The 27,027-nt window shown below is 35.1% G+C and overlaps 2 protein-coding genes and 1 non-coding gene across 3 annotated transcripts; 1 reads left to right on the top strand and 2 right to left on the bottom strand.

Moving 5' to 3' along the window:
- Positions 1–10,357: 10,357 nt before the first annotated feature.
- LOC113776544 lies at positions 10,358–10,460 on the top strand. Its single transcript, XR_003469031.1, has one exon. It is a non-coding gene; the product is annotated as a U6 spliceosomal RNA (small nuclear RNA).
- Positions 10,461–22,460: 12,000 nt separating this feature from the next.
- LOC113774305 (protein ASPARTIC PROTEASE IN GUARD CELL 1-like) lies at positions 22,461–23,267 on the bottom strand. The gene has a single exon (XM_027318855.1). It carries the CDS (start codon positions 23,265–23,267, stop codon positions 22,461–22,463), a length of 807 nt encoding a protein of 268 aa, XP_027174656.1.
- A 2,503-nt stretch (positions 23,268–25,770) lies between these two features.
- On the bottom strand, positions 25,771–26,577 carry LOC113774304 (protein ASPARTIC PROTEASE IN GUARD CELL 1-like). Its single transcript, XM_027318854.1, has one exon. It carries the CDS (start codon positions 26,575–26,577, stop codon positions 25,771–25,773), a length of 807 nt encoding a protein of 268 aa, XP_027174655.1.
- Positions 26,578–27,027: the final 450 nt, after the last annotated feature.

Genomic DNA, 27,027 nt, shown 5'->3' with positions numbered 1-27,027 from the left:
ATATAAATTTTTTATTATCCGGGACAAATTTGTCCAAAATTTTAATTATTTCATTAATATGGACAAATAAATAAAATTAGTTCTGTTAATGGTATGGACAAACTAGTCCAACATTATGTTATTTCATTCATATGAGCAAATTAGTCCAAGATTTAATTTTTTCATTCGGAGGGGCAAATTTGTCTCAAAATTGTTATGTCATTAATAGTGGCAAATTAGTCCAAAATTTTGATTATATTATAGCAAGAGAGTAGAGTTATATAATTTTTAGAATAAAGTATTATTTTATTAGCAAGGATAAATAAGTTTGAATTAGTATTATCCTACATCTTACTCACCTCAAGATAAGTTAAACCACCATTCCCATGGGATTATTTTATATCCCATATAGGGGATTAATTCAGTTAAGTGGGATGTATCATCCCATGCAAAATATTCAACTAAACATGGGATGCCACAAGATTAGTAATCCAATTCTCTGTCATCTCATGAATCAAATGGACCCTAACAAGTCCGAATACATGCCACATATATCCAAACTCATGATTAATCCAAATAGCAACACTACATTATGAATCTCTTATCTCTTTGAGTCTTCTCTTGCAGGATTTATTACTTGATTGTTTCAAATTGCAATTTTCTCCTCATTCTTTTGAGAACTCCTTTAGTTGAAATCTCCTCTAACTCTCCAATAGGATAGAAACTAGATAAATCTTGTCCTTCCACATGGGAGAGATTCCTTTCGAGTTTTTAACCTTCGTTTGGTACGTAGAATGGCCAAGAAAGGAAAGATCTTTTCAACTTGTCCATTCCATTCCAGCATTTGGTATGGCTCATTTAAGTGGAAAAGCTCTTATCCCTTGGAATGCTCATTCCAAATTTTTTCTCAAATCTCATTCCTCAGAAAAATTTAGGGAAACCCCTTTCCATCTTCATCCTAGATTGCCTAAACAGTAGGATGTCAAATTTATTCTTATAAATCTTTATGTTGCATCATGATATCTTACGCTATTTGTACCCTTAATTAATATTTGAATGTAATTTTTCATAATAATTAATCTTCCTTGTATTTAAAATATTTTTTCTTTTGTATTAGGAAACAAATGTTTTAAAATACTTTAGGCTTTGACTTTTGAACAATTTTGCAAGAAGTTTTTTTGAATCTTATCAAAATTGAAAAATAAATTATATTATTTCACTTCATGTAATTTATATTTTACATTGCTAATCATATTGCTAATAAATGCAAAATTTTAACTTAAAAATCTATATATTGGAATAAATCAAGAATTACAATTGAAGAATGTTGATATCAATCCTCATTTATTTTGTAGCTAAAATAGCAAAATTTCACTTAAATAGACAAATACTATTATATATCAAGTTGGGATTTGACAAATTAGATCTCAACAATTTCAAATATGACAAATCCAAAAAGAAATTGAGATTTGACAAAGAAAAAGACATTAATGCAACGAAAGCTCTCACTAAAAAATCTTAGAAGAAAAGAAACTTTCACTCAAAAAACTTTAAGAGAGAAGAAATCTCTCACTATAAAACTCTAGGAAATGGCAATATTCAAAACACCTTATTACCTACCAACACACAACAAGAGAACATTCAAAAAGCGAAAAAAGTTAGAATCTATTTTGACGAACCCTATTACAATGTACATGTTCTAATCCTCAATAGCTGAAACTTGCATTTTTTTTTATCTTTTTTATTTTATCTTTGATCATTATGTAAAATCAAAATCTCATTTCCAACTTTGACAATCAAAAGCAGCCAAATCCCACAAACCAAAAACATGATTTTAATATAAATTCAACTTTTTCTTAAACACCAAGGTACCAAAATTCTCCTTTCTATATGGAAAAATTACAGCGATGTGAAAATTTAGTCCCTGAGAACGAAAACAAGCATTTTCAGTCCATTACAAATAAAAAAACAATCAATTTTAGTCCCTGCTAACTATTCCGTTCAAATTCTTGACGGACCCAGTCATGGGAACATCACGTGACCAACTTTTGAAGGGCAAAAAGGGCAGGTCACTCAATTCTTGACCAAAATGTAGAGGACCAGGTGCTTTCTTCTTCAATCCCCTTCAACTATTCATTGAATCCCCAAATTTCTTTGAAGTTGCCATGAGAGAACCACCAATATATGGTTGTGGTATACCAGCCACAGTCAAGACTTCATGGACAGCTGAGAATCTAGAAAAGAAATTCTATGGATGTACCGATTATGAAGTAAGTCTTTGCTACAGAATATTTTGTTTTCTTTTTTTTTTTTTGGAGAATTTGAGCTCCTAAGAGACAATAAGTGTTCTCCATGACCAGCATAATAATGATAGAGGCGGCTGTGAGTACTTTAAGTGGCATGAAACAAGTGGCTGTGAGAGGTGCGATGAACTGGTGAGGCACACACGGAGGTTAACAAAGAAGGTGAAAGATTTGGAGACTGATATAGAGGAAAGAAAGCACAAAGTGCACAGACCGTAATCTATCCATGGCTTTGGAAAGAGTAATTTGGCACTGGTTGCATATGTTTGTCTTGGTTGTGAATTAGGGGCCTCTGGTGTAGTAGCTATCAGGTAATATATAAAGATAATGCAAAGGGATTTAGATAATTGTTAGTTGTATGGTTATGAATGTATTGTTAAAGTAGCATTGGAATGAAATGCTTTGTTTAACAATCTGCAAATTACTTCAGAGTTTGCAATGTTATAGGTGTTGTCCAAATTGATCATGAATTCATTGGAAATCTAAGCATGACTATTAAAAAAGAAGCAATAGATATTTAGATGAGAGTAGAAATAACTTTTCGGATCAATTTCATTGCGGTAACAAAACGTGAACCAGGAAACAGGTCATATAATTACACAATTACTTCCCATTTGCCCATGTCTTTCATAATATACAAGTCAAAAGTTGAACAAAGTCTGCTTAGATCAATCCTAGTCAAAATACTCTAATTGTTCCCAAAAACCAAAAAGTGAACGACACAAAAGGACATAAGAGCTCTGATTATGCAGCAACAGCTTTCTTTGTAGCAGAATCATTCAAGCCTTCTTTGCAGCAGTAGTGGTCTTTGTTGCAGTAGCAGCTTTTGCATTCTTATGTCTTTGAACATAAAAAAAGAAAAATCAACAATGAGGAAAAGACCACTTGATACAATAAAAAATGTGAAGTTTAATGGTTAGGCAACAAATAGAACATACAGCCAAACCATGTGATTCATAAGGGGCCCTTCTATAAAGAGTAGCTAGTGTAGAGTCACAATTACTTCGAGTGTGCCCAAATTTTCGACATACCCCACATATGTACTTCATTTTATTACCCTAACCATGATCAAGAAGAAAAGGAAAAAGTAACCAACATTAGTTAATAAGCCAATAAATCTACAAACTGAATTAGTACAAAGAAAAAGAGTGTTAATTGGAGAGGGGCCAGTCTCGGCTCTTGGTGGTTGAGTAGGTGGCTGGTTACTTGCTGGTTCACATGGTATTTGATTAATGAGATCAAGCAGAACCTCATCACTTATATCAGTCAAGTAGGCACTTGTTCCACCCATTGGTTCAGCTGTGAAACAAGGATGTGTGTCTGTACCAGTAGTGGAATGTTAAGGCTGGTAAACACTTTCTTCTTGTTGTGGCTGAAGCCCTTCATTTCGTGGACCACTTGTTGTCTCATGTTGACCACATGTTGCCATATGTGGACCACTTGCTGCCTCATATGTGTCTGCGGTATCTCTTTGCTATGTAGCTTCTTGCTTATATGGATTAACAGTGACATGGTGTGTACTTGTTGCTGCTCCTCTATTGCCATTTGCTGCACTTGTATTTTTTGGACACTTTCTGCCATTGTGGCCTAATTTTTTGCATTTTCAGCATTTGTACTCCATCAACCCAGCTCTAGACAACTTTTTAAGTTGCCCTCGACTACTTGTTCAAGCTAGGGGCTCATCAGGCTCTCTCCTTCAAACTTTCTTTGGCTTACTTGGAAGCTTGATATGCTCGGGGGTAGTACAGGCCCCTTTTTCAGATTTTTCCATAGGTGCTCATAATTAAGAGGATATATGACAGGCTCATACGCCCTTATATATGCCTCCTAGGAGTAAAATTCATGCACAAAACTCTTTGGAGGTTCCTTTGTCAATGCACTAGCACTCATTGCATGGGAGCAAGGAATGGAATTAAGTTCCCACCTCCTACAACTACATTTCATACTAGCCAAATTAACAGAGTATCTATCCCCATACATGAACCTCATCTCATAAAACCAGTCACCCGAGTATGTAGCTATACAGCGACTTGCTGCATTTTTAACTTTTTCAAGTTTCTTTAAAATTTTTGGGCACACACTTCCACTAGACTTTCTCATCCATTCCCTCTTGGTCTCCATTCTAGCCATTAAATATAGCCTAATAGTTTCTAACATGCCAAGTATGGGCCTATCTCGTGCTTCTAAAATGCTAGAATTAAAACTCTCGCAGAGGTTGTTTAACAAGATGTCGCACTTAGGAGAAGTGCAGAAGTATGCTCTAACCCAATATTGAGGTGTTGTATTATCAACTAACCATTTAAAGGCCCCTTCATTGAATTCCTTTAAAGCCATCATCAATGCAACAAATAGGTTCTTGTAGGATGCTCTTGCAAGCGACCAAATTCTATCATTTAGTGCCAATCCACTATGTTGTTTCTTGAAATTGTTGTATATGTGTTGTACACGCATTCTATGCTCCACAACTGGAAGAAGCTTGTGTAAAGCTTGGATCAGCCCCTTCAAAAACAAAACATAACAAATACATTAAAAGACAGCTTTGCATTAAAAATGGACAAGACATATAGCCACATAAAAATTAGCTTAGTAGTTCACCTTCTGCTTATCAGTCATAAAGGTCCATTTGTCCTCATCCTTTATATCAAGGTCAGTTACCAATTCAGTTACAAACCACTTCGAAGTAAGCTTGTTTTCAACTTCAACTACAGCAAATGCAATAGGATATAACTAATTATTTGGGTCGATTCCCACTGCTGCAAATAAAACACCTTTACGGGAACCTCTTAAATGACAACCATCTAATCCACTAATAGGCCTATAACCAGCTAGAAAACCTTTCTTGCATGCTAAAAGACACATATATAATCTCTCAAACCTATCCTGTTCCTCACCATCTTCAGTTACAGTCATGAACACATTTGACACGAGGTTTGCTCTCTTGACCTCTCTACAGTAGTTCCACAGCTTATTATATTGAGCTGCATAATCTCCTTCAATCAGTTTCTCTGCCTTTTTCTTTGCCCTATATCTTGCCATTTAGAGATATTAACATTGATGTCAATTTTTACCTGATCTTTTAGATTACTTACCTTCATATCAGGAATAAAGGAAAGCCCTTTTTGGTATCTCTCAACTAGAAATGTAGAGCTTGCAAGTCCATGATTGAAGGTTCTCCCACATGTGTGTTCAACTTGCATGCTTTTGGCTTGAAATGTCATTTGTCAGGCATAATTGCAATAGAAACTTTCCAACTTCAGTCATTGCAATATGCTGTAACTCTCTTGTCATCATTTTTACTAAACTTTATTTTTCTTCCATGAGCCACCCCATGGCTCTTACATGCCTTGATGAACAACTTGTTTGAAGTAAATGTTTGACCAGCTTGAAATTTGGGGTCTTGCATGTCTATATTTGGATTGAATCTTGGATACTTGACCCTCTTCCTTAACTACATTTTCTCTTCTTCTGAATCACAGGCACTGTCAAAATCTTCTGATTTAGTAGCATCTTCATTAAATTCAGCTCCCACTTTTTTAGGTTGACCGCTTGTGCCCTTAGTAGATTCACTGTTCCTCGCAATTTTGTCCCACTTAGCTTTTCTTTCTTTGACTTGTTGCACTATGTGCTCCACATCACTAAATTGATAATCACTATCAATAAACCCATCATCTTCATTTGATTGCTCCTTATTTTCACTACATGTGTTCTTGTTGCTTCTCTTCTTTGTCCCTTGCTTCCTAGTTGTTGCTTTGGTTGGTGTTCTTTTACTTCCTGTTTTGGTTGGTGCTCTTTTATTTGCTGTTTTTACTAGTGCTTTTTTGCTTGCCACTATCACCTTTGCTGTTTTTTCCTTTCTTGAATTGCTAGATGAAGCTATATTCTCCCTTCCAAATTCAGCTACACTTTCATGATCACCTGTCCCTTTATTCTATAGGTCCAAGTTTGTTTCCACTATTTCTTCAGTACAATGCAAGTTCTCTAGACCTTGATCTGCTGCATTTTTGTGCTCAGCCGCTCCAAAATTAGTAGTATCTCTACCATCAACTTCACTCTCATCTTGAGATTGACTAACTGGGATATTTGTCAACACTATTTCTTCTACACTAGGAGACCCTTGCTGGTTTTTATCAACGTCATTCGTACTTCCCTTATGTGGATCAGGTTCAGAACCATTGATGGAGTACAACTTAAGGTGCACAACAAATACATCAAGCATCCTATATTTTACTCCATTTCTAGCCAAATCTTGAGCAATATCTTCACACAAAACATAAACTAACCCTTCTTCCATTGTCTTCTTAGGCCTTAAGTAATAGAAAGTTGCAGAAAACTCGAGAAAAACCTAGCTTTTCTGCTACCCTATCTAAAGTACAAATTAACCACCTTTATGGATTACAACAGTCAACAATCTTGACTTGCCCCCAACATATTCTTTGGTTGGCAAGTCAATGAATTCGCCTCCATAGTGGACCCTGATTGAAAATAGATTACTATTGCTTGCCAACCATTTAGGTGACAATCATCAACCAACAAAATACAAAAACAGGACCCAATGCAAAAAAGACACCCCACATATTTTTCCAAAAATGACAAAACACAATAGAGACCATAGCTACTAGCATGTATAAAAACCACTTCAACAACTCTAATAAACATATAATAACACTTCTTACATACGCTAATCACGATTATTATTACTTTATTCATCATATTAAAACATATTCTTCAGTCAATTGATAAACACCATAGCCTAGGGTTCAGAGATACTGACCATAATCTGGGAATTGATTGTCGTCCTCTACACTCATTATCAAATATATCTTCTTCGATCATTGATTTGCTTCTGTCACCTTTGTTTGCTACTGGGCTTGCGATTGGGTTGGGTTTCAATTGAAAGGATTCGGTTTACCCTTGGTCCCTCATTTTTTTTGTTTCTAATCCGTGCTTTGATAGGAAGAAAGCACTTGGTCTTCTACATTTTGGTCAAGATTGAGTGACTTGCCTTTTTTGCCCTTCAAAAGTTGGTCATGTAATGTTCCCATAATTGTGTCCATCAAGAATTCGAATAGAAAAGTTAGCAGGGACTAAAATGATCATTTGTATTTGTAATGGACTGAAAATGCTCGTTTTCATTCTCAGGGACTAAATTTTTACATCGCTAATATGTGAGGGACGATTTGTACAAGTTTTCCTTTCTATATTGCAATTAAGATATAGTGGTAAGCAATGCATAGAGTGGTATTTTTGTATTTTCACAACAGTTCCATTAACAAACATAGACGATAGATGTGCTAACACTATTGAGGGTTAGAGGTTATGGTTTCTAATTCCCAACCCCTCCCACTTTTTAAATTGCAACCCTCTGTTACTAGAAAAAGATTAAAAAAAAGTGCTAATACCAAATTTTAAGCCTTTTTAAAGCAATTAATCCATATTCAAATAAGCAAGCATTGGAATTCAATTCTCATAGAATAACAGAAAAGAACAATTCAAATTCTCGGAGAAAAAAAATGATAAAGAATATTACCTCTAACGCCAATATTGTTCACGAGAGCATCGATGCGTCCAAACGCGTCCCAAGCTTTCTGAACGGCAGCTTCAATGGACGGCCCATTAGAACTGACATCAAGCTTCAATGGAACCGTAGATCCAGCATTGACATCACTTATTCGATATTTAATCCATGACTCTTCTGAGTATGTATCAGGCAATAATTTTATTGTAGATGCTGGAACAACTTTACCTGGTTTTCCAATTTTCTCCTCTCTGTGAATGTCTGCCTATATACTTGAAATCAGTTACCAGTAGCATGGAATTTTGTTGAAGAAATTGGTTTTAATAAAACAGGTTTGATCGGTTTTAGTTTCCCAGTTCTTACTTTTAAAGATTCTGAGGGCAGGAAACTCTACATATCTTTTCACTAGAATTATTCTTTCTCCATTCTGTTTGGTTCTTGTTTCATCAGTAAGTCATCAACCACTTCGTTTGTCATCAACATAGGCTGTCAGGTTCTTTTTCTGTATGTGATTTCTTCTCCCACCAAAATGAACATGAGGACTAACAAGTGGAAAGAACATTTGTTTGATATTCAAGATTATACAAGAAATTGTTAAGCCTGTAGTGATGTAGATTGCTCTCAAATCTTACATTAGCACCTCCGACAAACTATAGTTGTACTTAGGAGTTGAAATGAGGCTGGCCTAGGAGTCCGATCTTCTGAAATGCTGTCGTTGCGCCAAGCAGACCAGAAGATGCAGTCGACTAGTATGCATTCTTTGTTTTTTTTTTTTACTTGGAGGAGTATTCCAACTTTTTGGCTAGACTAATCCTCTAAAATTGTGTAGAGTCTTGTTCCAAGGATACACAGCGAGGCAGCATACGAGAATCGATTACGGGACTTGCTGGTAACTACGGAACCAATCAAACTACCCGCGAGAGGCGACTAGTATGCATTGGGTCTCAGAAATTTCCAATCCTTCAACTGCAATTGCCACTTCGAATAAAAAGTCCAAATAAACAATTTGTGAAGAATATAAACCTAATAAATTTATGGAAACAAAATTACAATTCATTTTATTATGGTACAAGGGGCAATCGTAGGGTTTGAGATAATAGGGCTAGTCATAGTAATTAAGAAAATTCCTTAAGAACAACAATTTTCTGATAAGAACCTAATGTTAAAATAGAGATGAGCATATTTGGGGACATAGAGATCCAGAATTCAAAGCGAAATTGAAATGAGCTTCATAATTTGAATCCCGTAATTTAGTAATTCAGTTGATGCACAGTAAGCACCGCGTTTGTTGAATTCAAAATGGACACATTATTGGTGGAAAATTTTACCAATATGGCATACACCAATAATGCAATGTCGGATACAAATACAAATTTCAAGATATAAATTGTAGCATATATTACTAACTACTATCATTTCATTGTTTCTACGCAATTAATATTATAAATTTTAAATAGTAAGTAGTATCCATATAAAGCATAGATATTTAGGTATAACCGTATAACAAATACTGATTCGGATCATAATAAATCGAGCTTACTCTTATATTATTTAAGGATTAAAAGGACTATCAATATGCAAGTTAAGGAGAAAGAAGGACTAATGTGAAAATTTTTAGTTAATCAAAATCAAAATATTGAGAAAAACAAGTGATATTAAGAATTTAGGGTCCCTATAAAAATGAACTCGATCGGAGATCTTTGTATCAATTTCTAATTGAATTTGAAATTGAACTCAATGCTCTTGAATTGAGAGCGAAATAGGTATATTATTTTGGAGCATAGACAACCAATAGCATCAATTTTTTTTGTACCGAGATTGCAAATTTTGTACTAATGCACACCCTATATTAAAGGGTGAATTGTGTATTTTTACCTCTATATTTTAAGGATTAATTTTATATATACTGACAGTATATACACTTCATCACCGGATGCATGATAACTAATTTCAATTTAATTTGGAATTAAATTTTTTATATGTGTCATACATCCAATGATGATAATGTATACACTATTAGAGTATATAATATCAACTCATATTTTAATCTCTTAAGTCACGAGAATTGTAAACTAACAATATAGAAAAACCGTCATATTTCAGAATTGTATATTTTAACCCCTGTATTTTAAGCCCTAAGTCATGAAGAATGTAAAATAACAACATGGTCAAACCATTATATCTCAACAATCAAATGTTCTCAAAACAAGACAAAAAAAAAGAAAAAAATAAATCCCCAGAATGCAATTGGTTTAGAAAATACATTGCTCTTAATCTTTAAATGCTTCAAAAATCAAACACCCTTCCAACATAGATTTTCTTCCGAGTCATAACTACAATTGCCTAGTGGATAAGGGGACCAAAATTGAAATGATTCAGCAAGAAGTATGGGCTCTAAGAAGGTTACGACTTACAAACTTATTAAAAGCCCATTAACCGGTAGTCTTAAATCTTATTACTCTTTAAGCTTATAATTAATCCGCCTCAACTTCTAATCCCACATCGCTTTTTCAGAAACTAATTAGCCAGTTTATACGAGAACATCTTCTTCTTCTTGACCGTCCCTTCGGGGACATCTGATAAAATTGGAACGATACAGAGAAGATTAGCATGGCCCCTGCGCAAGGATGACACGCACAAATCGAGAAATGGTCCAAATTTTTTTTTTCCGGCTTCCTGTTGTTCCCCTCATCTTGGACCTTGAAATTACCAAAGAATCCCTCTGATTTATCCAATTCTTCATCTTCGACAAGAACAGTCCAGTGCTAGTCTTCCTCAATTCAGTTTCAGGTTTGTCTTAAACAGTTTTATTATCAATTAGTTAGGGTTTTATCTTATTTTCTTTATCTTGATGTGAGTTTTCTTCTATACAAGTAATTGGAGGAGGGATTTTCTTAAAGTGTTGTATTATTAATTAATCAGGGTTTTACTTTATTTTCGTCATCTTGAAATGAGGATCACTGCAATAATGATGGAAAAGATGATGGTTGATTGGAACCATCTACCAGTTTTCTTCAGCTTGGTTAAGGCCATTGATAATTGCTGAGAAGAGTTTTCTTGATGACTATTGCAATTATGAATACGGAGATCCTCGAAATTACTCTATATACTTACCATATTTGCTTCAGTTCTGCTCTGATTGGATGAGTTCACACAAAAAAGCTAGAACCAACCACTAGGATAAAGCCACCTAATTCCCCAAAATTAAGTGATATAATTTAGTTTGAAAATTTTGAAATCATAAAACGACCAAAATTCAGCAAACCAAGTGATTATAAAAGGAAAATGATAACTTTGCTTACTTCAAAAGGCGTAATTTTTTTTTCTTTTGCTTGGCCTTCCAAAAAAATGGATTGGAAGTTCACAGTATTCCCTAGATCCATTACAAGTATGGTTTCATACAAAAAAACAAAAGTTCACTTCTTGTTGACGAATGATAATTATTTAGGTAAATTAAAAATAACCTCCTTGTGCTTTTGCATATTACTATACAATCTTTTTAAGGTTTTAAAATATTCGCATACTTCCCTATAATTTTATGTAGAATGAAAAATGGATTGAAAGCATTAATTGTCATGACAATCGATCGAGACATGCTCCAAAAGTACATGTGATGAAATGACAATATCCACATACTATCCTATTATTTTGTATAAATATCTACATAAACTCTCCGGTGGTTTTCCATATATCCCACATGATCTCTCTATGGTTTTATGCAAATTGGTTAGACTCTTATTGAATTTAGTGCTTAAGTAAGGGGGCAAAGCTGGCATTTGAACTAATGATGTTATAAAGACTATTTTACATCAAGTTTTTACTTTACACATAAGGGAATAATTTGGATATTATAAAATTCTAGGAGTGGCCATGTAGTATTATGGAAAAGCACTGAAGAATTATATATAATTTACCCAAATATTTAGTAAAGTCATCTTATCACAAATGTATGATGTGTATCCTCTTGGACACCATAGTTTGCATCTTATCTTGGTTTATTTTTTCTCTTTTGAAAGCAATTAAAAAAGCGTTTATTATTGAGCACTAATGGCAGATAATAAAACAATATATCTAAAGGATCTATAGATACACCAAATTTGAAAAATAATGAGCATAAATCTTTAATATATTGAGAGTGCATACACTAAGGGTGCATTTGGTTTACGAACTGGATGAGAGAGGATTACTTATCTTCGAATTATTCATCCTGAGTTGAATCATTGTCAGATGAGTGGTCTTGTGTTTGGTTGATTTTACATTAGATGGGATGTGTTAGGAAATAACATCACCCTATATTTGGTTAGAAATGTTTGGAAATAGAATGAGATGGGATTATGTATTTATAGACTAAAATACCTTTTTGTCAAACCAACAATTAGGCGTATTAATTGGGCTTGATAAATCCATACTCAACTTGTAAAAGGTAGAAATTTTAGATTTTAAGTTTCGGGCTAACACTATGAGACATACTCGAGTTACAAATACGTTGGAGTTTCGATTCTAATTTAAATTTGGCCCAAATTCACAAGTCTTAATTGACATATCCAACATTTTATGAGTTAAAATTGACCCAGCAAATATGGTTTTGCTTTTAGTAGGGACAAAACAGTTTAAAATTTTTAGTAAGGGCAAATTAGTCAAAATATTAATTTTATTAATATTAGGGGCAAATTATTCTACAATTTAGTTATTTCATTAACATGGACAAATTAATCCAAAATATAAATTTTTTATTATCGGGGACAAATTTGTCCAAAATTTTAATTATTTCATCAATATGGACAAATGAATAAAAAAATTAGTTCAGTTAATGTTGTCGACAAACTAATCTAACATTATGTTGTTTCATTAATATGAGCAAATTAGTCCAAGATTTAATTTTTTTTTATTTGGAGGGGCAAATTTGTCTCAAATTTGTCATGTCATTAATAGAGGCAAATTAGTCCAAAATTTTGATTATATTATAGCAAGAGAGTAGACTTATATAATTTTTGGAATAAAGTATAATTTTATTAGCATGGATAAATAAGTTTGAATTAGTATTATCCTACATCTTACTTATCTCAAGATAAGTTAAACCACTACTCCCATGGGATTATTTTATATCCTATATAGGGGATTAATTCAATTAAGTGGGATGTATCATCCCTTGCAAAATATTCAACTAAATATGGGATACCATAAGACTAGTAATCCAATTCTGTGTCATCCCATGAATCAAATGAACCCTAACAAGTCCGAATACATGCCACATATATCCAAACTAGTGGTTAATCCAAATAGCAATACTACATTATGAGTCTCTAATCTCTTTGAGTCTTCTTTTGCGGGATTTATTACTAGATTGTTTAAAATTGCAATTTTCTCCTCATTCTTTTGAGAACTCCTTTAGTTGAAATCTCATATAACTCTCCCATAGGATAGAGACCAGATAAATCTGGACTTTTCACATGGGAGAATTTCCTCTCTAGTTTTTTACCGTCATTCGGTATGTTGAAATGGCCTAGTAAGGAAAGATCTTTCCAACTTGTCCATTCCATTCTAGCATTTGTTATGGCTCATTTAAGTGGAAAAAGCTCTTATCCCTCGGAATGCTCATTCCAAATTTTTTTCTCAAATCTCGTTCCTCAGAAAAATTTAGGGAAACTCCTTTCCACCTTCATCCTAAAATGCCTAAAAAGTAGGATGTCAAATTTATTCTTATAAATCTTTATATTGCATCATGATATCTTAGGCTATTTGTACCCTTAATTAATATTTGAATGTAATTTTTCATAATATTTAATCTTCCTTATATTTATTTTTTTGCTTTTGTATTAAGAAACAAATGTTTTAAAATACTTTAGTCTTTGACTTTTGAACAATTGTGCAAGAAGCTTTTTTGATTTTTATCAAAATTGAAAAATGAATTATATTATTTCGCTTCATGTAATTTATATTTTACATTGCTAATAAATGCAAAATTTTAAATTATAAATCTATATATTAGAATAATTCAAGTATTACAATTGAAGAATTTTGATATCAATCCTCATTTATTTTGAAGGTAAAATAGCAAAATTTCACGTAAATAGAAAAATACTATTTATGTATCAAGTTGGGATTTGACAAATTAGATCTAAGAAATTTCGAATATGACAAATCTATAAAGAAATTGAGATTTGACATAGAAAAAGACATAAATTCAAAGAAAGCTCTTACTAAAAAATCATAGAAGAAAAGAAACTTTCACTCAAAAAACTTTAAGAGAGAAGAAATCTCTCACTGTAAAACTCTAGGAAATGGCAATATTCAAAACACCTTATTACCTACCAACACACAAAAAGAGACATTCAAAAAGCGAAAAAAGAAGAAGTCAGAATCTATTTTGATGAACCCCATTACAATGTACATGTTATATACATGGAACATTCACAAAAGGGTAAAAAACACATAACCTCTTTCGGCTTCACTAAAAATCCGCAAGCTCCCTTATAATTCAAAAGTAAACAGAAAACTCCTTGGTGGCTCAAACTGATGTGGAAAGATAATTTAAAACCAGTTGTGTCACTGGTAATGAGTGCAATTCCAGAAATACCCTCTCTTAGTTAGGGTGTTTGTGTCATCACTGTCGGAACACCCTCTCAGTGTCATCTTCATCACCACCATTTTTAGTTAGGGTTTTAAATAAAGTCCCGATTTTGCTGCAAATTAATGCTTATCCATGCATATTTTCGTGGTCAACTAGTGCTTGATAGCTGTGTTATAGGTCCTAAGGATCGTCTCATGAATTTTACATCCCTCTCAAGCCAGCTTTAAATAAGGTCTGTAGTGAAGATATGTTGGAAGTTTTACCAGTCAATGGTGGTAGTTGGTAGTGGCCGGCGTTTGTGGCGCAAGAGGCAGCACGTCCTTTTTTCAGCTGTGCCTATAAGAGAAGATCCGGCAAGACTAAACATGAACATGGTCATGGGGATTTGCTTTGTCCCTACACAATATTGCATGGGGTATCAGCAGCATCTTTGACTGCTCTAAATCGCCTGGAGCAGTACTGATTCATGTTAGCCTTTGGAGCAAAACCATTTAACAGTGGAGAAGAAGGGAAAAAAAGGAAAGAAAAGATAAAAGAAAAAGAAAAAGAAGAAAAGGAGAGAAGAGGAAAAGGAAAAGATTAGGAAGAGAATGTTCTCTCTCTACATTCCGGACAGTTACAGGGGCTTTTACGTACTTTATTTGAGAGTACCTTCGGAACAAAATTCTAGACTGTTAATCTCATAAACCATTTTCAGGAGGCTCACGCATAATTTTTTCACGTATACATCACTTGCAGGTGGCACAATCTGTTATAAGTTAATATTCATGGCAATTTAAAAAATGAGGGGCTTTGTAAACATTTAAGTATGCCACAGCAATTGCGAGAAAAACATGAATTACTGCAGTCTAGACATTTGTTGAATAATAAAAAAAAAGATGTCAGACTTGCATATCTTTGTCAATTCATGCTATCAGATCCAGAATGTATATGTTGGGAACACTGATTTTGTTCATGAAGTTCAACATTTGACACACACTTGAGAGATGAAGTCTACTACATGTAAGGCAAACTACTTATCCTATCCTTCCATTACAGGTTCAGCTTGGAAGGAATCAAATCACACTGCGAATACAAGTGTATTAATCATTCCACAAAGCTCTACAGTCCATTCCATGAAAAGTAAGTTGGTTAGTTTCCAAATCAAATGCCATGTAGAAATATTGTTGGAGATTAATCCCAATAAAATTAAAATTATATCCTAGCTATGAAGCATCCACCACATTAAAGCATACCTTACCAGAATATTGTTGAAAGATGTTCTCGTAGTCCAGTTCCACTGTTGAATCATTAGCAAAATGAAGTGGTACAGTAGGAACCCCAATGAAATCTGTGTAGAGATTTCCCCTGTAACAAAGCTTAGTTACATATGTCCCATGGTAGTCCGCTCTCTCAAGTGCATCTCCAACCAAGTCTGCAATCTCTTTGTGTAATTTCCACTATGCCATTGGCTGAAGAGCACTAGAACTTGCACCAGAATCAAAAGCTGCACCACCTTTATGATTTGATATTTTCAGTTGTTCATTGTCAATGTCAAGCATCTTACCTCCAAAACTTATGCCTTCTAGGTCTGCATAGTTTTTGAAGCCATCAATCTGAAAAGGAGTTGAATCTCCTCCAGTGGCTAAATTCTTTCCAACGATTAGTATATTTTTATCATAGCTAGAATCACCTAATTTTTCAATACAATAAGAAAATTCACCAGATCCCAATTGTGATAGTAAAGAATGTTTTGCTGTCCCAAGTTCAAGCAGTCCATTATAGTTATTGGCTGCTGTTTCTGCTTCATGTGAGCATCCAAGAATTACATCGTTGATAAGTGATCATTTGTTGTGGGAGGACTTAAAAATAAATCTCTCAGACGCAAGTATCCCGCTTGAAAATCCAGTTCCATATTGCATATAATATTCGCATGATTTTTTGTCACAAAAGCACTGAGTGGCATTGTTACAATATTCATGACAGTCTGCTAAATTTGAAAAAGTTGAGGACCCTGCAGAATTACAGGGTGGATCCAATGAATATTCACCATCACCACCCACTGGATTATCGCAATGGACCCAAAATAGGCTGTTACCAGTGTCAAAAGCAACAGTTTGTCGGACAGGTGGTTCGCTCATTTCAAAACATGCAAAAAACAAGGAAACTTTGCGTCGTGTTGCTAAACTTGCTTGGAAATCACTCTGATCAGTGAATCCTTTGGCTTGCATCGACAAATAGTTTAATCGAGCCAACGAAATCTCCATATCTCTATCCACTTGATCTTCAAGTTTGGCGGTCTGATCGAAATACGGAGAGCCAATAACATTATGATAAATTTGTTTTGTCACTATCCTGTTGGATGTGGGGCTGTTTAGTATTGTACTTGGAAATAGGCAAGTAATGGTAAAAGTTAAGGTAAGGGAAAAGGCTTGAAAACGTCGCATATCCCCTCTAACAGCATATATCAAAGGTTTCAAAGAAAAACGCAGCAAAAGGAGGGAACAATTTGTTGTGCATTGTGATATAATATCCAACTATCAATATCTATATCTATATGTATTGCAGAAGGGGTTTTTAGCAGAGACTCTCACAATGGCTTCTAAACTTCTCATTCATTTTCTAGATTTTTGTATTAATTTTAATACATAAAAAGTAGTGGGTTGTAACTAACCTTATCACCAATCAAATTTAAATTTAAAATATTCCCACTTTCTCTTAACTCATCCTACAACCACTTCTACAAATCCTCTAATCATCATCCCACGTTTCTTTCCATATTTCCTCCCGTGTTTCCCACTCCAATTTAGAGTCCACTCCAATTAATATATTGCAGAAGGCGTTTTTAGCAGAGACCCTCTCAATGGTTTATAAACTTCTCGTTCTTTTTTCTAGATTTTTGTATTTATTTTAATACATAAAAAGTAGTGGGTTATAACCAACCTTATCATCAATTAAATTTAAATTTAAAATATTTCCACTATCTCTTAACTCATCCTACAACCACTCCTACAAATCCTCTAATCATCATCCCACGTTTCCCCTCACATTTCCTCCCACGTTTCCCACTCCAATTAAGAGTCCTCTAATTTAAGAATTCCACCCCAATTAAAACTTCTCCAAACATAGCTTTCTCCTTTAATTCTCTTGCATGCTCATTCATATTTTTTGGTAAATCAAAACAAGAATCTATTATCACTTTCATCTTTCTTGTGGTGTCAATCGAATTATGTGTCATCCCATGAATAAAATGAACTCTAACAAGTCTGAATACATGCCACATCTATCCAAACTGGTGATTAATTGAAATAGCAATACTATTTTATGAGTCTCTAATCTCTTTCAGTCTTCTCTTGCGGGATTTATTACTTGTTTGTGTCGTCACTGTCGGATCACCCTCTCAGTGTCATCTTCATCACCACCATTTTTAGTTAGGGTTTTAAATAAAGTTCCGATTTTGCGTCAAATTAATGCTTATCCATGCATATTTTCGTGGTCAACTAGTGCTTGATAACTGTGCTATGGGTTCTAAGGATCATCTCATGAATTTTACATTCCTCTCAAGCCAGCTTTAAATAAGGTCTGTAGTGAAGATATGTTGGAAGTTTAACCAGTCAATGGTGGTAGTCGGTAGTGGCCGGCGTTTGTGGCGCAAGAGGCAGCACGTCCTTTTTTCAGCTGTGGCTATAAGAGAAGATCCGGCAAGACTGAACATGAACATGGTCATGGGGATTTGCTCTGTCCCTACACAATATTGCATGGGGTATCAGCAGCATCTTTGACTGCTTTAAATCGCCTGGAGCAGTGCTGATTCATGTTAGCCTTTGGAGTAAAACCATTTAATAGTGAGAAGAAGGAAAAAAAAGGAAAGAAAAGATAAAAGAAAAAGAAAAAGAAGAATAGGAGAGAAGAGGAAAAGGAAAAGATTAGGAAGAGAATGTTCTCTCTCTACATTCCGGACGGTTGCAGGGACTTTTTCGTACTTTAATTGAGAGTACCTTCGGAACAAAATTCTAGACTGTTAATCTCATAAACCATTTTCAGGAGGCTCACGCATAATTTTTTCACGTATACATCACTTGCAGGTGACACAATCAGTTATAAGTTAATATTCATGGCAATTTGAAAAATGAGGGGCTTTGTAAACATTTAAGTGTGCCACAGCATTTGCAAGAAAAACATGAATTACTGCAGTCTAGACATTTGTTGAATAATAAAACAAGAGATGTCAGACTTGCATATCTTTGTCAATTCATGCTATCAGATCTAGAATGTATATGTTGGGAACACCGATTTTGTTCATGAAATTCAACATTTGACCCACACTTGAGAGATGAATTCTATTACATGTAAGGCAAACTACTTATCCCATCCTTCCATTACGGGTTCAGCTTGGAAGGAATCAAATCACACTGCGAATACAAGTGTATTAATCATTCCACAAAGCTCTACAGTCCATTCCTTGAAAAGTAAGTTGGTAAGTTTCCAAATCAAATGCCAAGTAGAAATATTGTTGGAGATTAATCCCAATAAAATTAAATTTATATCCTAGTTATGAAGCGTCCACCACATTAAAGCATACCTTACCAGAATATTGTTGAAAGATTTTCTCGTAGTCCAGTTCCACTGTTGAATCATTAGCAAAATGAAGTGGTACGGTAGGAACCCCAATGAAATCTGTGTAGAGATTTCCCCTGTAACAAAGCTTAGTTACATATGTCCCATGGTAGTCCGCTCTCTCAAGTGCATCTCCAACCAAGTCTATAATCTCTCTGTGTAATTTCCACTATGCCATTGGCTGAAGAGCACTAGAACTTGCACCAGAATCAAAAGCTGCACCACCTTTATGATTTGATATTTTCAGTTGTTCATTGTCAATGTCAAGCATCTTACCTCCAAAACTTATGCCTTCTAGGTCTGCATAGTATTTGAAGCCATCAATCTGAAAAGGAGTTGAATCTCCTCCAGTGGCTAAATTCTTTCCAACGATTAGTATATTTTTATCATAGCTAGAATCACCTAATGTTTCAATACAATAAGAAAATTCACCAGATCCCAATTATGATAGTAAAGAATGTTTTGCTGTCCCAAGTTCAAGCAGTCCATTATAGTTATTGGCTGTTGTTTCTACTTCATGTGAGCATCCAATAATTACATCGTTGATAAGTGATCATTTGTTGTGGGAGGACTTAAAAATAAATCTCTCAGACGCAAGTATCCCGCTTGAAAATCCAGTTCCATATTGCATATAATATTCGCATGATTTTTTGTCACAAAAGCACTGAGTGGCATTGTTACAATATTCATGACAGTCTGCTAAATTTGAAAAAGTTGAGGACCCTGCAGAATTATAGGGTGGATCCAATGAATATTTACCATCACCACCCACTGGATTATCGCAATGGACCCAAAATAGGCAGCTACCAGTGTCAAAAGCAACAGTTTGTCGGACAGGTGGTTCGCTCATTTCAAAACATGTAAAAAACAAGGAAACTTTACGTCGTGTTGCTAAACTTGCTTGGAAATCACTCTGATCAGTGAATCCTTCGGCTTGCATTGACAAATAGTTTAACCGAGCCAACGAAATCTCCATATCTCTATCCACTTGATCTTCAAGTTTGGCGGTCTGATCGAAATACGGAGAGCCAACAACATTATGATAAATTTGTTTTGTCACTATCCTGTTGGATGTGGGGCTGTTTCATTTTGTACTTGGAAATAGGCAAGTAATGGTAAAAGTTAAGGTAAGGAAAAAGGTTTGAAAACGTCGCAAATCCCCTCTAACAGCATATATCAAAGGTTTCAAAGAAAAACGCAGCAAAAGGAGGGAACAATTTGTTGTGCATTGTGATATAATATCCAACTATCAATATCTATATCTATATGTATTGCAGAAGGGGTTTTTAGCAGAGACTCTCTCAATTGCTTCTAAACTTCTCATTCGTTTTTCTAGATTTTTGTATTAATTTTAATATATAAAAAGTAGTGGGTTGTAACCAATCTTATCACCAATCAAATTTAAATTTAAAATATTCCCACTATCTCTTAACTCATCCTACAACCACTCCTACAAATCCTCTAATCATCACCCCACGTTTCCATCCATATTTCCTCCCGTGTTGCCCACTCCAAATTAGAGTCCACTCCAATTAATGTATTGCAGAAGACGTTTTTAGCTGAGACCCTCTCAATGGCTTCTAAACTTCTCGTTCTTTTTTCTAGATTTTTGTATTTATTTTAATACATAAAAAGTAGTGGATTATAACCAACCTTATCATCAATTAAATTTAAATTTAAAATATTTCCACTATCTCTTAACTCATCCTACAACCACTCCTACAAATCCTCTAATCATTATCTCACGTTTCCCCCCACATTTCCTCCCACGTTTTTCACTCCACTTAAGAGTCCTCTAATTTGAGAATTCCACCCCAATTAAAAATTCTCAAAACATAGTTTCCTATTTCAATTCTCTTGCATGCTTATTCGTATTTTTTGGTAAATCAAAACAAGAATCTATTATCACTTTCATCTTTCTTGTGGTGTCAATATAATTATGTGTCATCCCATGATTCAAATGAACTCTAACAAGTCCGAATACATGCCACGAATATCCAAACTGGTGATTAATCGAAATAGCAATACTACTTTATGAGTCTCTAATCTCTTTCAGTCTTCTCTTGCGGGATTTATTACTTGTTTGTGTCGTCACTGTCGGATCACCCTCTCAGTGTCATCTTCATCACCACCATTTTTAGTTAGGGTTTTAAATAAAGTCCCGATTTTGCCGCAAATAATGCTTATCCATTCATATTTTCGTGGTCAACTAGTGCTTGATAACTGTGCTATGGGTCCTAAGGATCGTCTCATGAATTTTACATCCCTCTCAAGCCAGCTTTAAATAAGGTCTGTAGTGAAGATATGTTGGAAGTTTTACCAGTCAATGGTGGTAGCCGGTAGTGGCCGGCATTTGTGGCGCAAGAGGCAGCACGTCCTTTTTTCAGCTGTGGCTATAAGAGAAGATCCGGCAAGACTAAACATGAACATGGTCATGGGGATTTGCTCTGTCCCTCCACAATATTGCATGGGGTATCAGCAGCATCTTTGACTGCTCTAAATCGCCTGGAGCAGTGCTGATTCATGTTAGCCTTTGGAGTAAAACCATTTAACTGTGGAGAAGAAGGAAAAAAAAAGAAAGAAAAGATAAAAGAAAAAGAAAAAGAAGAAAAGTAGAGAAGAGGAAAAGGAAAAGATTAGGAAGAGAATGTTCTCTCTCTACATTCCGGACGGTTGCATGGGCTTTTTCGTACTTTATTTGAGAGTACCTTCGGAACAGAATTCTAGACTGTTAATCTCATAAACCATTTTCAGGAGACTCACGCATAATTTTTTCACCTATACATCACTTGCAGGTGGCACAATCAGTTATAAGTTAATATTCATGGCAATTTGAAAAATGAGGGGCTTTGTAAACATTTAAGTGTGCCACAGCATTTGCGAGAAAAACATGAATTACTGCAGTCTAGACATTTGTTGAATAATAAAAAAAAAGAAGTCAGACTTGCATATCTTTGTCAATTCAGGCTATCAGATCCAAAATGTATGTGTTCGGAACACTGATTTTGTTCATGAAGTTCAACATTTGACGCACACTTGAGAGATGAAATCTGCTACATGTAAGGCCAACTACTTATCCCATCCTTCCATTACGGGTTCAGCTTGGAAGGAATCAAATCACGCTGCGAATACAAGTGTATTAATCATTCCACAAAGCTCTACAGTCAATTCCTTGAAAAGTAAGTTGCTTAGTTTCCAAATCAAATGCCATGTAAAAATATTATTGGAGATTAATCCCAATAAAATTAAATTTATATCCTAGCTATGAAGCATCCACCACATTAAACCATACCTTACCAGAATATTGTTGAAAGATGTTCTCGTAGTCCCGTTCCATTGTTGAATCATTAGCAAAATGAAGTGGTACAGTAGGAACCCCAATGAAATCTGTGTAGAGATTTCCCCTGTAACAAAGCTTAGTTACATATGTCCCATGGTAGTCTGCTCTCTCAAATGAATCTCCAACCAAGTCTACAATCTCTTTGTGTAATTTCCACTATGCCATTGGCTGAAGAGCACTAGAACTTGCACCAGAATCAAAAGCTGCACCACCCTTATGATTTGATATTTTCAATTGTTCATTGTCATTGTCAAGCATCTTACCTCCAAAACTTGTGCCTTCTAGGTCTGCATAGTATTTGAAGCCAGCAATTTGAAAAGGAGTTGAATCTCCTCCAGTGGCTAAATTCTTTCCAACGATTAGTATATTTTTATCATAGCTAGAATCACCTAATTTTTCAATACAATAAGAAAATTCACCAGATCCCAATTGTGATAGTAAGGAATGTTTTGCTGTCCCAAGTTCAAGCAGTCCATTGTAGTCATTGGCTGCTGTTTCTGCTTCATGTGAGCATTTATGAACTACATCGTTGATAAGCGATCCTTTATTGTGGGAGGACTTAAAAATAAATCTCTCAGACGCAAGTATCCCTCTTGAAAATCCAGTTCCATATTGCATATAATATTTGCATGATTTTTTGTCACAAAAGCACAGAGTGGCATTGTTACAATATTCATGACAGTCTGCTAAATTTGAAAAAGTTGAGGACCCTACAGAATTATGGGGTGGATCCAATGGATATTCACCATCACCACCCACTGGATTATCGCAATGGACCCAAAATAGGCTGGTACCAGTGTCAAAAGCAACAGTTTGCTGAACAGCTGGTTCGCTCATTTCAAAACATGCAAGAAACAAGGAAACTTTACGTCGCGTTGCTAAACTTGCGTGGAAATCTCTCTGATCAGTGAATCCTTCGGCTTGCATTGATAAAAAGTTTAACCGAGCCAACGAAATCTCCATATCTCTATCCACTTGATCTTCAAGTTTGGCGGTCTGATCGAAATACGGAGAGCCAACAACATTATGATAAATTTGTTTTGTCACTATCCTGTTGGATGTGGGGTTGTTCAGTATTGTACTTGGAAATAGGCAGGTAATGGTAAAAGTTAAGGCAAGGGAAAAGGGTTGAACACGTCGCATATCCCCTCTAACAGCATATATCAAAGGTTTCAAAGAAAAACGCAGCAAAAGGAGGGAACAATTCGATGTGCAATGTGATATAATATCAAACTATCAATATCTATATCTATATGTATTGTAGAAGGGGTTTTTAACTAGGACTCTTTCAATGGCTTCTAAACTTCTCATTCTTTTTTCTAGATTTTTGTATTAATTTTAATACATAAAAAGTAGTGGGTTGTACCCAACCTTATCATCAATCAAATTTAATTTTAAAATATTCCCACTATCTCTTAACTCATCGTACAACCACCCCTACAAATCCTCTAATCATCATCCCACATTTCCCTCCCCATTCCCTCCCGCGTTTCCCACTCCAATTAAGAGTCCACTCCAATTAATGTATTGCAGAAGGCGTTTTTAGCAGAGACCCTCTCAATGGCTTCTAAACTTCTCATTCTTTTTTCTAGATTTTTGTATTTATTTTAATACATAAAAAGTAGTGGGTTATAACCAACCTTATTATCAATTAAATTTAAATTTAAAATATTCCCACTATCTCTTAACTCATCCTACAACCACTCCTACAAATCCTCTAATCATCATCTCACGTTTCCCCCCGTATTTCCTCCCACGTTTCCCACTCCAATTAAGAGTACTCCAATTTAAGAATTCCACCCCAATTAAAACTCCTCCAAACATAGCTTCCTCCTTCAATTCTCTTGCATGCTCATTCGTATTTTTTGGTAAACCAAAATAATAATCTATTATCACTTTCATCTTTCTTGTGGTGTCATCCCATGATTCAAATGAACCTAACAAGTCCGAATACATGCCACGAATATCCAAACTGGTGATTAATCGAAATAGCAATACTACTTTATGAGTCTCTAATCTCTTTCAGTCTTCTTTTGCGGGATTTAATACTTGTTTGTGTCATCACTGTCGGATCACACTCTCAGTGTCATCTTCATCACCACCATTTTTAGTTAGGGTTTTAAATAAAGTCCCGATTTTGCCGCAAATAATGCTTATCCATGCATATTTTCGTGGTCAACTAGTACTTGATAACTGTGTTATGGGTCCTAAGGATCGTCTCATGAATTTTAAATCCCTCTCAAGCCAGCTTTAAATAAGGTCTGTAGTGAAGATATGTTAGAAGTTTTACCAGTCAATGGTGGGAGCCGGTAATGGCCGGCGTTTGTGGCGCAAGAGGCAGAACGTCCTTTTTTCAGCTGTGCTATAAGGGAAGATCCGGCAAGACTAAACATGAACATGGTCATGGGAATTTGCTTTGTCCCTACACAATATTGCATGGGGTATCAGCAGCATCTTTGACTGCTCTAAATTGCCTGGAGCAGTGCTGATTCCTGTTAGCCTTTGGAACAAAACCATTTAACAGTGGAGAAGAATGGAAAAAAAGGAAAGAAAAGAAAAAAGAAAAAGAAAAAGAAGAAAAGGAGAGAAGAGGAAAAGAAAAAGAATTAGGAAGAGAATGTTCTCTCTCTACATTCCGGACGGTTGCAGGGGCTTTTCCCAACTTTATTTGAGAGTACCTTCGGAACAAAATTGTAGACTGTTAATCTCATAAACCATTTTTAGGAGGCTCACGCATAATTTTTTCACATATACATCACTTGCAGGTGTCACAATTAGTTATAAGTTAATATTCATGGCAATTTGAAAAATGAGGGGCTTTGCAAACATTTAAGTATGCCACAACATTTGTGAGAAAAACAAGAATTACTGCAGTATAGACATTTGTTGAATAATAAAAAAAAAGATGTCAGACTTGCATATCTTTGTCAATTCAGGCCATCAGTTCCAGAATGTATATGTTGGGAACACTGATTTTGTTCATGAAGTTCAACATTTGACCCACACTTGAGAGATGAAGTCTACTACATGTAAGGCAAACTACTTATCCCATCCTTCCATTACGGGTTCAGCTTGGAAGGAATCAAATCACACTGCGAATACAAGTGTATTAATCATTCCACAAAGCTCTACAGTCAATTCCTTGAAAAGTAAGTTGCTTAGTTTCCAAATCAAATGCCATGTAAAAATATTATTGGAGATTAATCCCAATAAAATTAAATTTATATCCTAGCTATGAAGCATCCACCACATTAAACCATACCTTACCAGAATATTGTTGAAAGATGTTCTCGTAGTCCCGTTCCATTGTTGAATCATTAGCAAAATGAAGTGGTACAGTAGGAACCCCAATGAAATCTGTGTAGAGATTTCCCCTGTAACAAAGCTTAGTTACATATGTCCCATGGTAGTCTGCTCTCTCAAATGAATCTCCAACCAAGTCTACAATCTCTTTGTGTAATTTCCACTATGCCATTGGCTGAAGAGCACTAGAACTTGCACCAGAATCAAAAGCTGCACCACCCTTATGATTTGATATTTTCAATTGTTCATTGTCATTGTCAAGCATCTTACCTCCAAAACTTGTGCCTTCTAGGTCTGCATAGTATTTGAAGCCAGCAATTTGAAAAGGAGTTGAATCTCCTCCAGTGGCTAAATTCTTTCCAACGATTAGTATATTTTTATCATAGCTAGAATCACCTAATTTTTCAATACAATAAGAAAATTCACCAGATCCCAATTGTGATAGTAAGGAATGTTTTGCTGTCCCAAGTTCAAGCAGTCCATTGTAGTCATTGGCTGCTGTTTCTGCTTCATGTGAGCATTTATGAACTACATCGTTGATAAGCGATCCTTTATTGTGGGAGGACTTAAAAATAAATCTCTCAGACGCAAGTATCCCTCTTGAAAATCCAGTTCCATATTGCATATAATATTTGCATGATTTTTTGTCACAAAAGCACAGAGTGGCATTGTTACAATATTCATGACAGTCTGCTAAATTTGAAAAAGTTGAGGACCCTACAGAATTATGGGGTGGATCCAATGGATATTCACCATCACCACCCACTGGATTATCGCAATGGACCCAAAATAGGCTGGTACCAGTGTCAAAAGCAACAGTTTGCTGAACAGCTGGTTCGCTCATTTCAAAACATGCAAGAAACAAGGAAACTTTACGTCGCGTTGCTAAACTTGCGTGGAAATCTCTCTGATCAGTGAATCCTTCGGCTTGCATTGATAAAAAGTTTAACCGAGCCAACGAAATCTCCATATCTCTATCCACTTGATCTTCAAGTTTGGCGGTCTGATCGAAATACGGAGAGCCAACAACCTTATGATAAATTTGTTTTGTCACTATCCTGTTGGATGTGGGGTTGTTCAGTATTGTACTTGGAAATAGGCAGGTAATGGTAAAAGTTAAGGCAAGGGAAAAGGGTTGAACACGTCGCATATCCCCTCTAACAGCATATATCAAAGGTTTCAAAGAAAAACGCAGCAAAAGGAGGGAACAATTCGATGTGCAATGTGATATAATATCAAACTATCAATATCTATATCTATATGTATTGTAGAAGGGGTTTTTAACTAGGACTCTTTCAATGGCTTCTAAACTTCTCATTCTTTTTTCTAGATTTTTGTATTAATTTTAATACATAAAAAGTAGTGGGTTGTACCCAACCTTATCATCAATCAAATTTAATTTTAAAATATTCCCACTATC

This window comes from Coffea eugenioides, chromosome 6, assembly GCF_003713205.1.
Source record: "Coffea eugenioides isolate CCC68of chromosome 6, Ceug_1.0, whole genome shotgun sequence".
Lineage (NCBI taxonomy): Eukaryota > Viridiplantae > Streptophyta > Magnoliopsida > Gentianales > Rubiaceae > Coffea > Coffea eugenioides.
The sequence above is the reverse complement of the archived record's forward strand: the minus strand, read 5'-3'. Positions and strand labels throughout refer to the sequence as shown.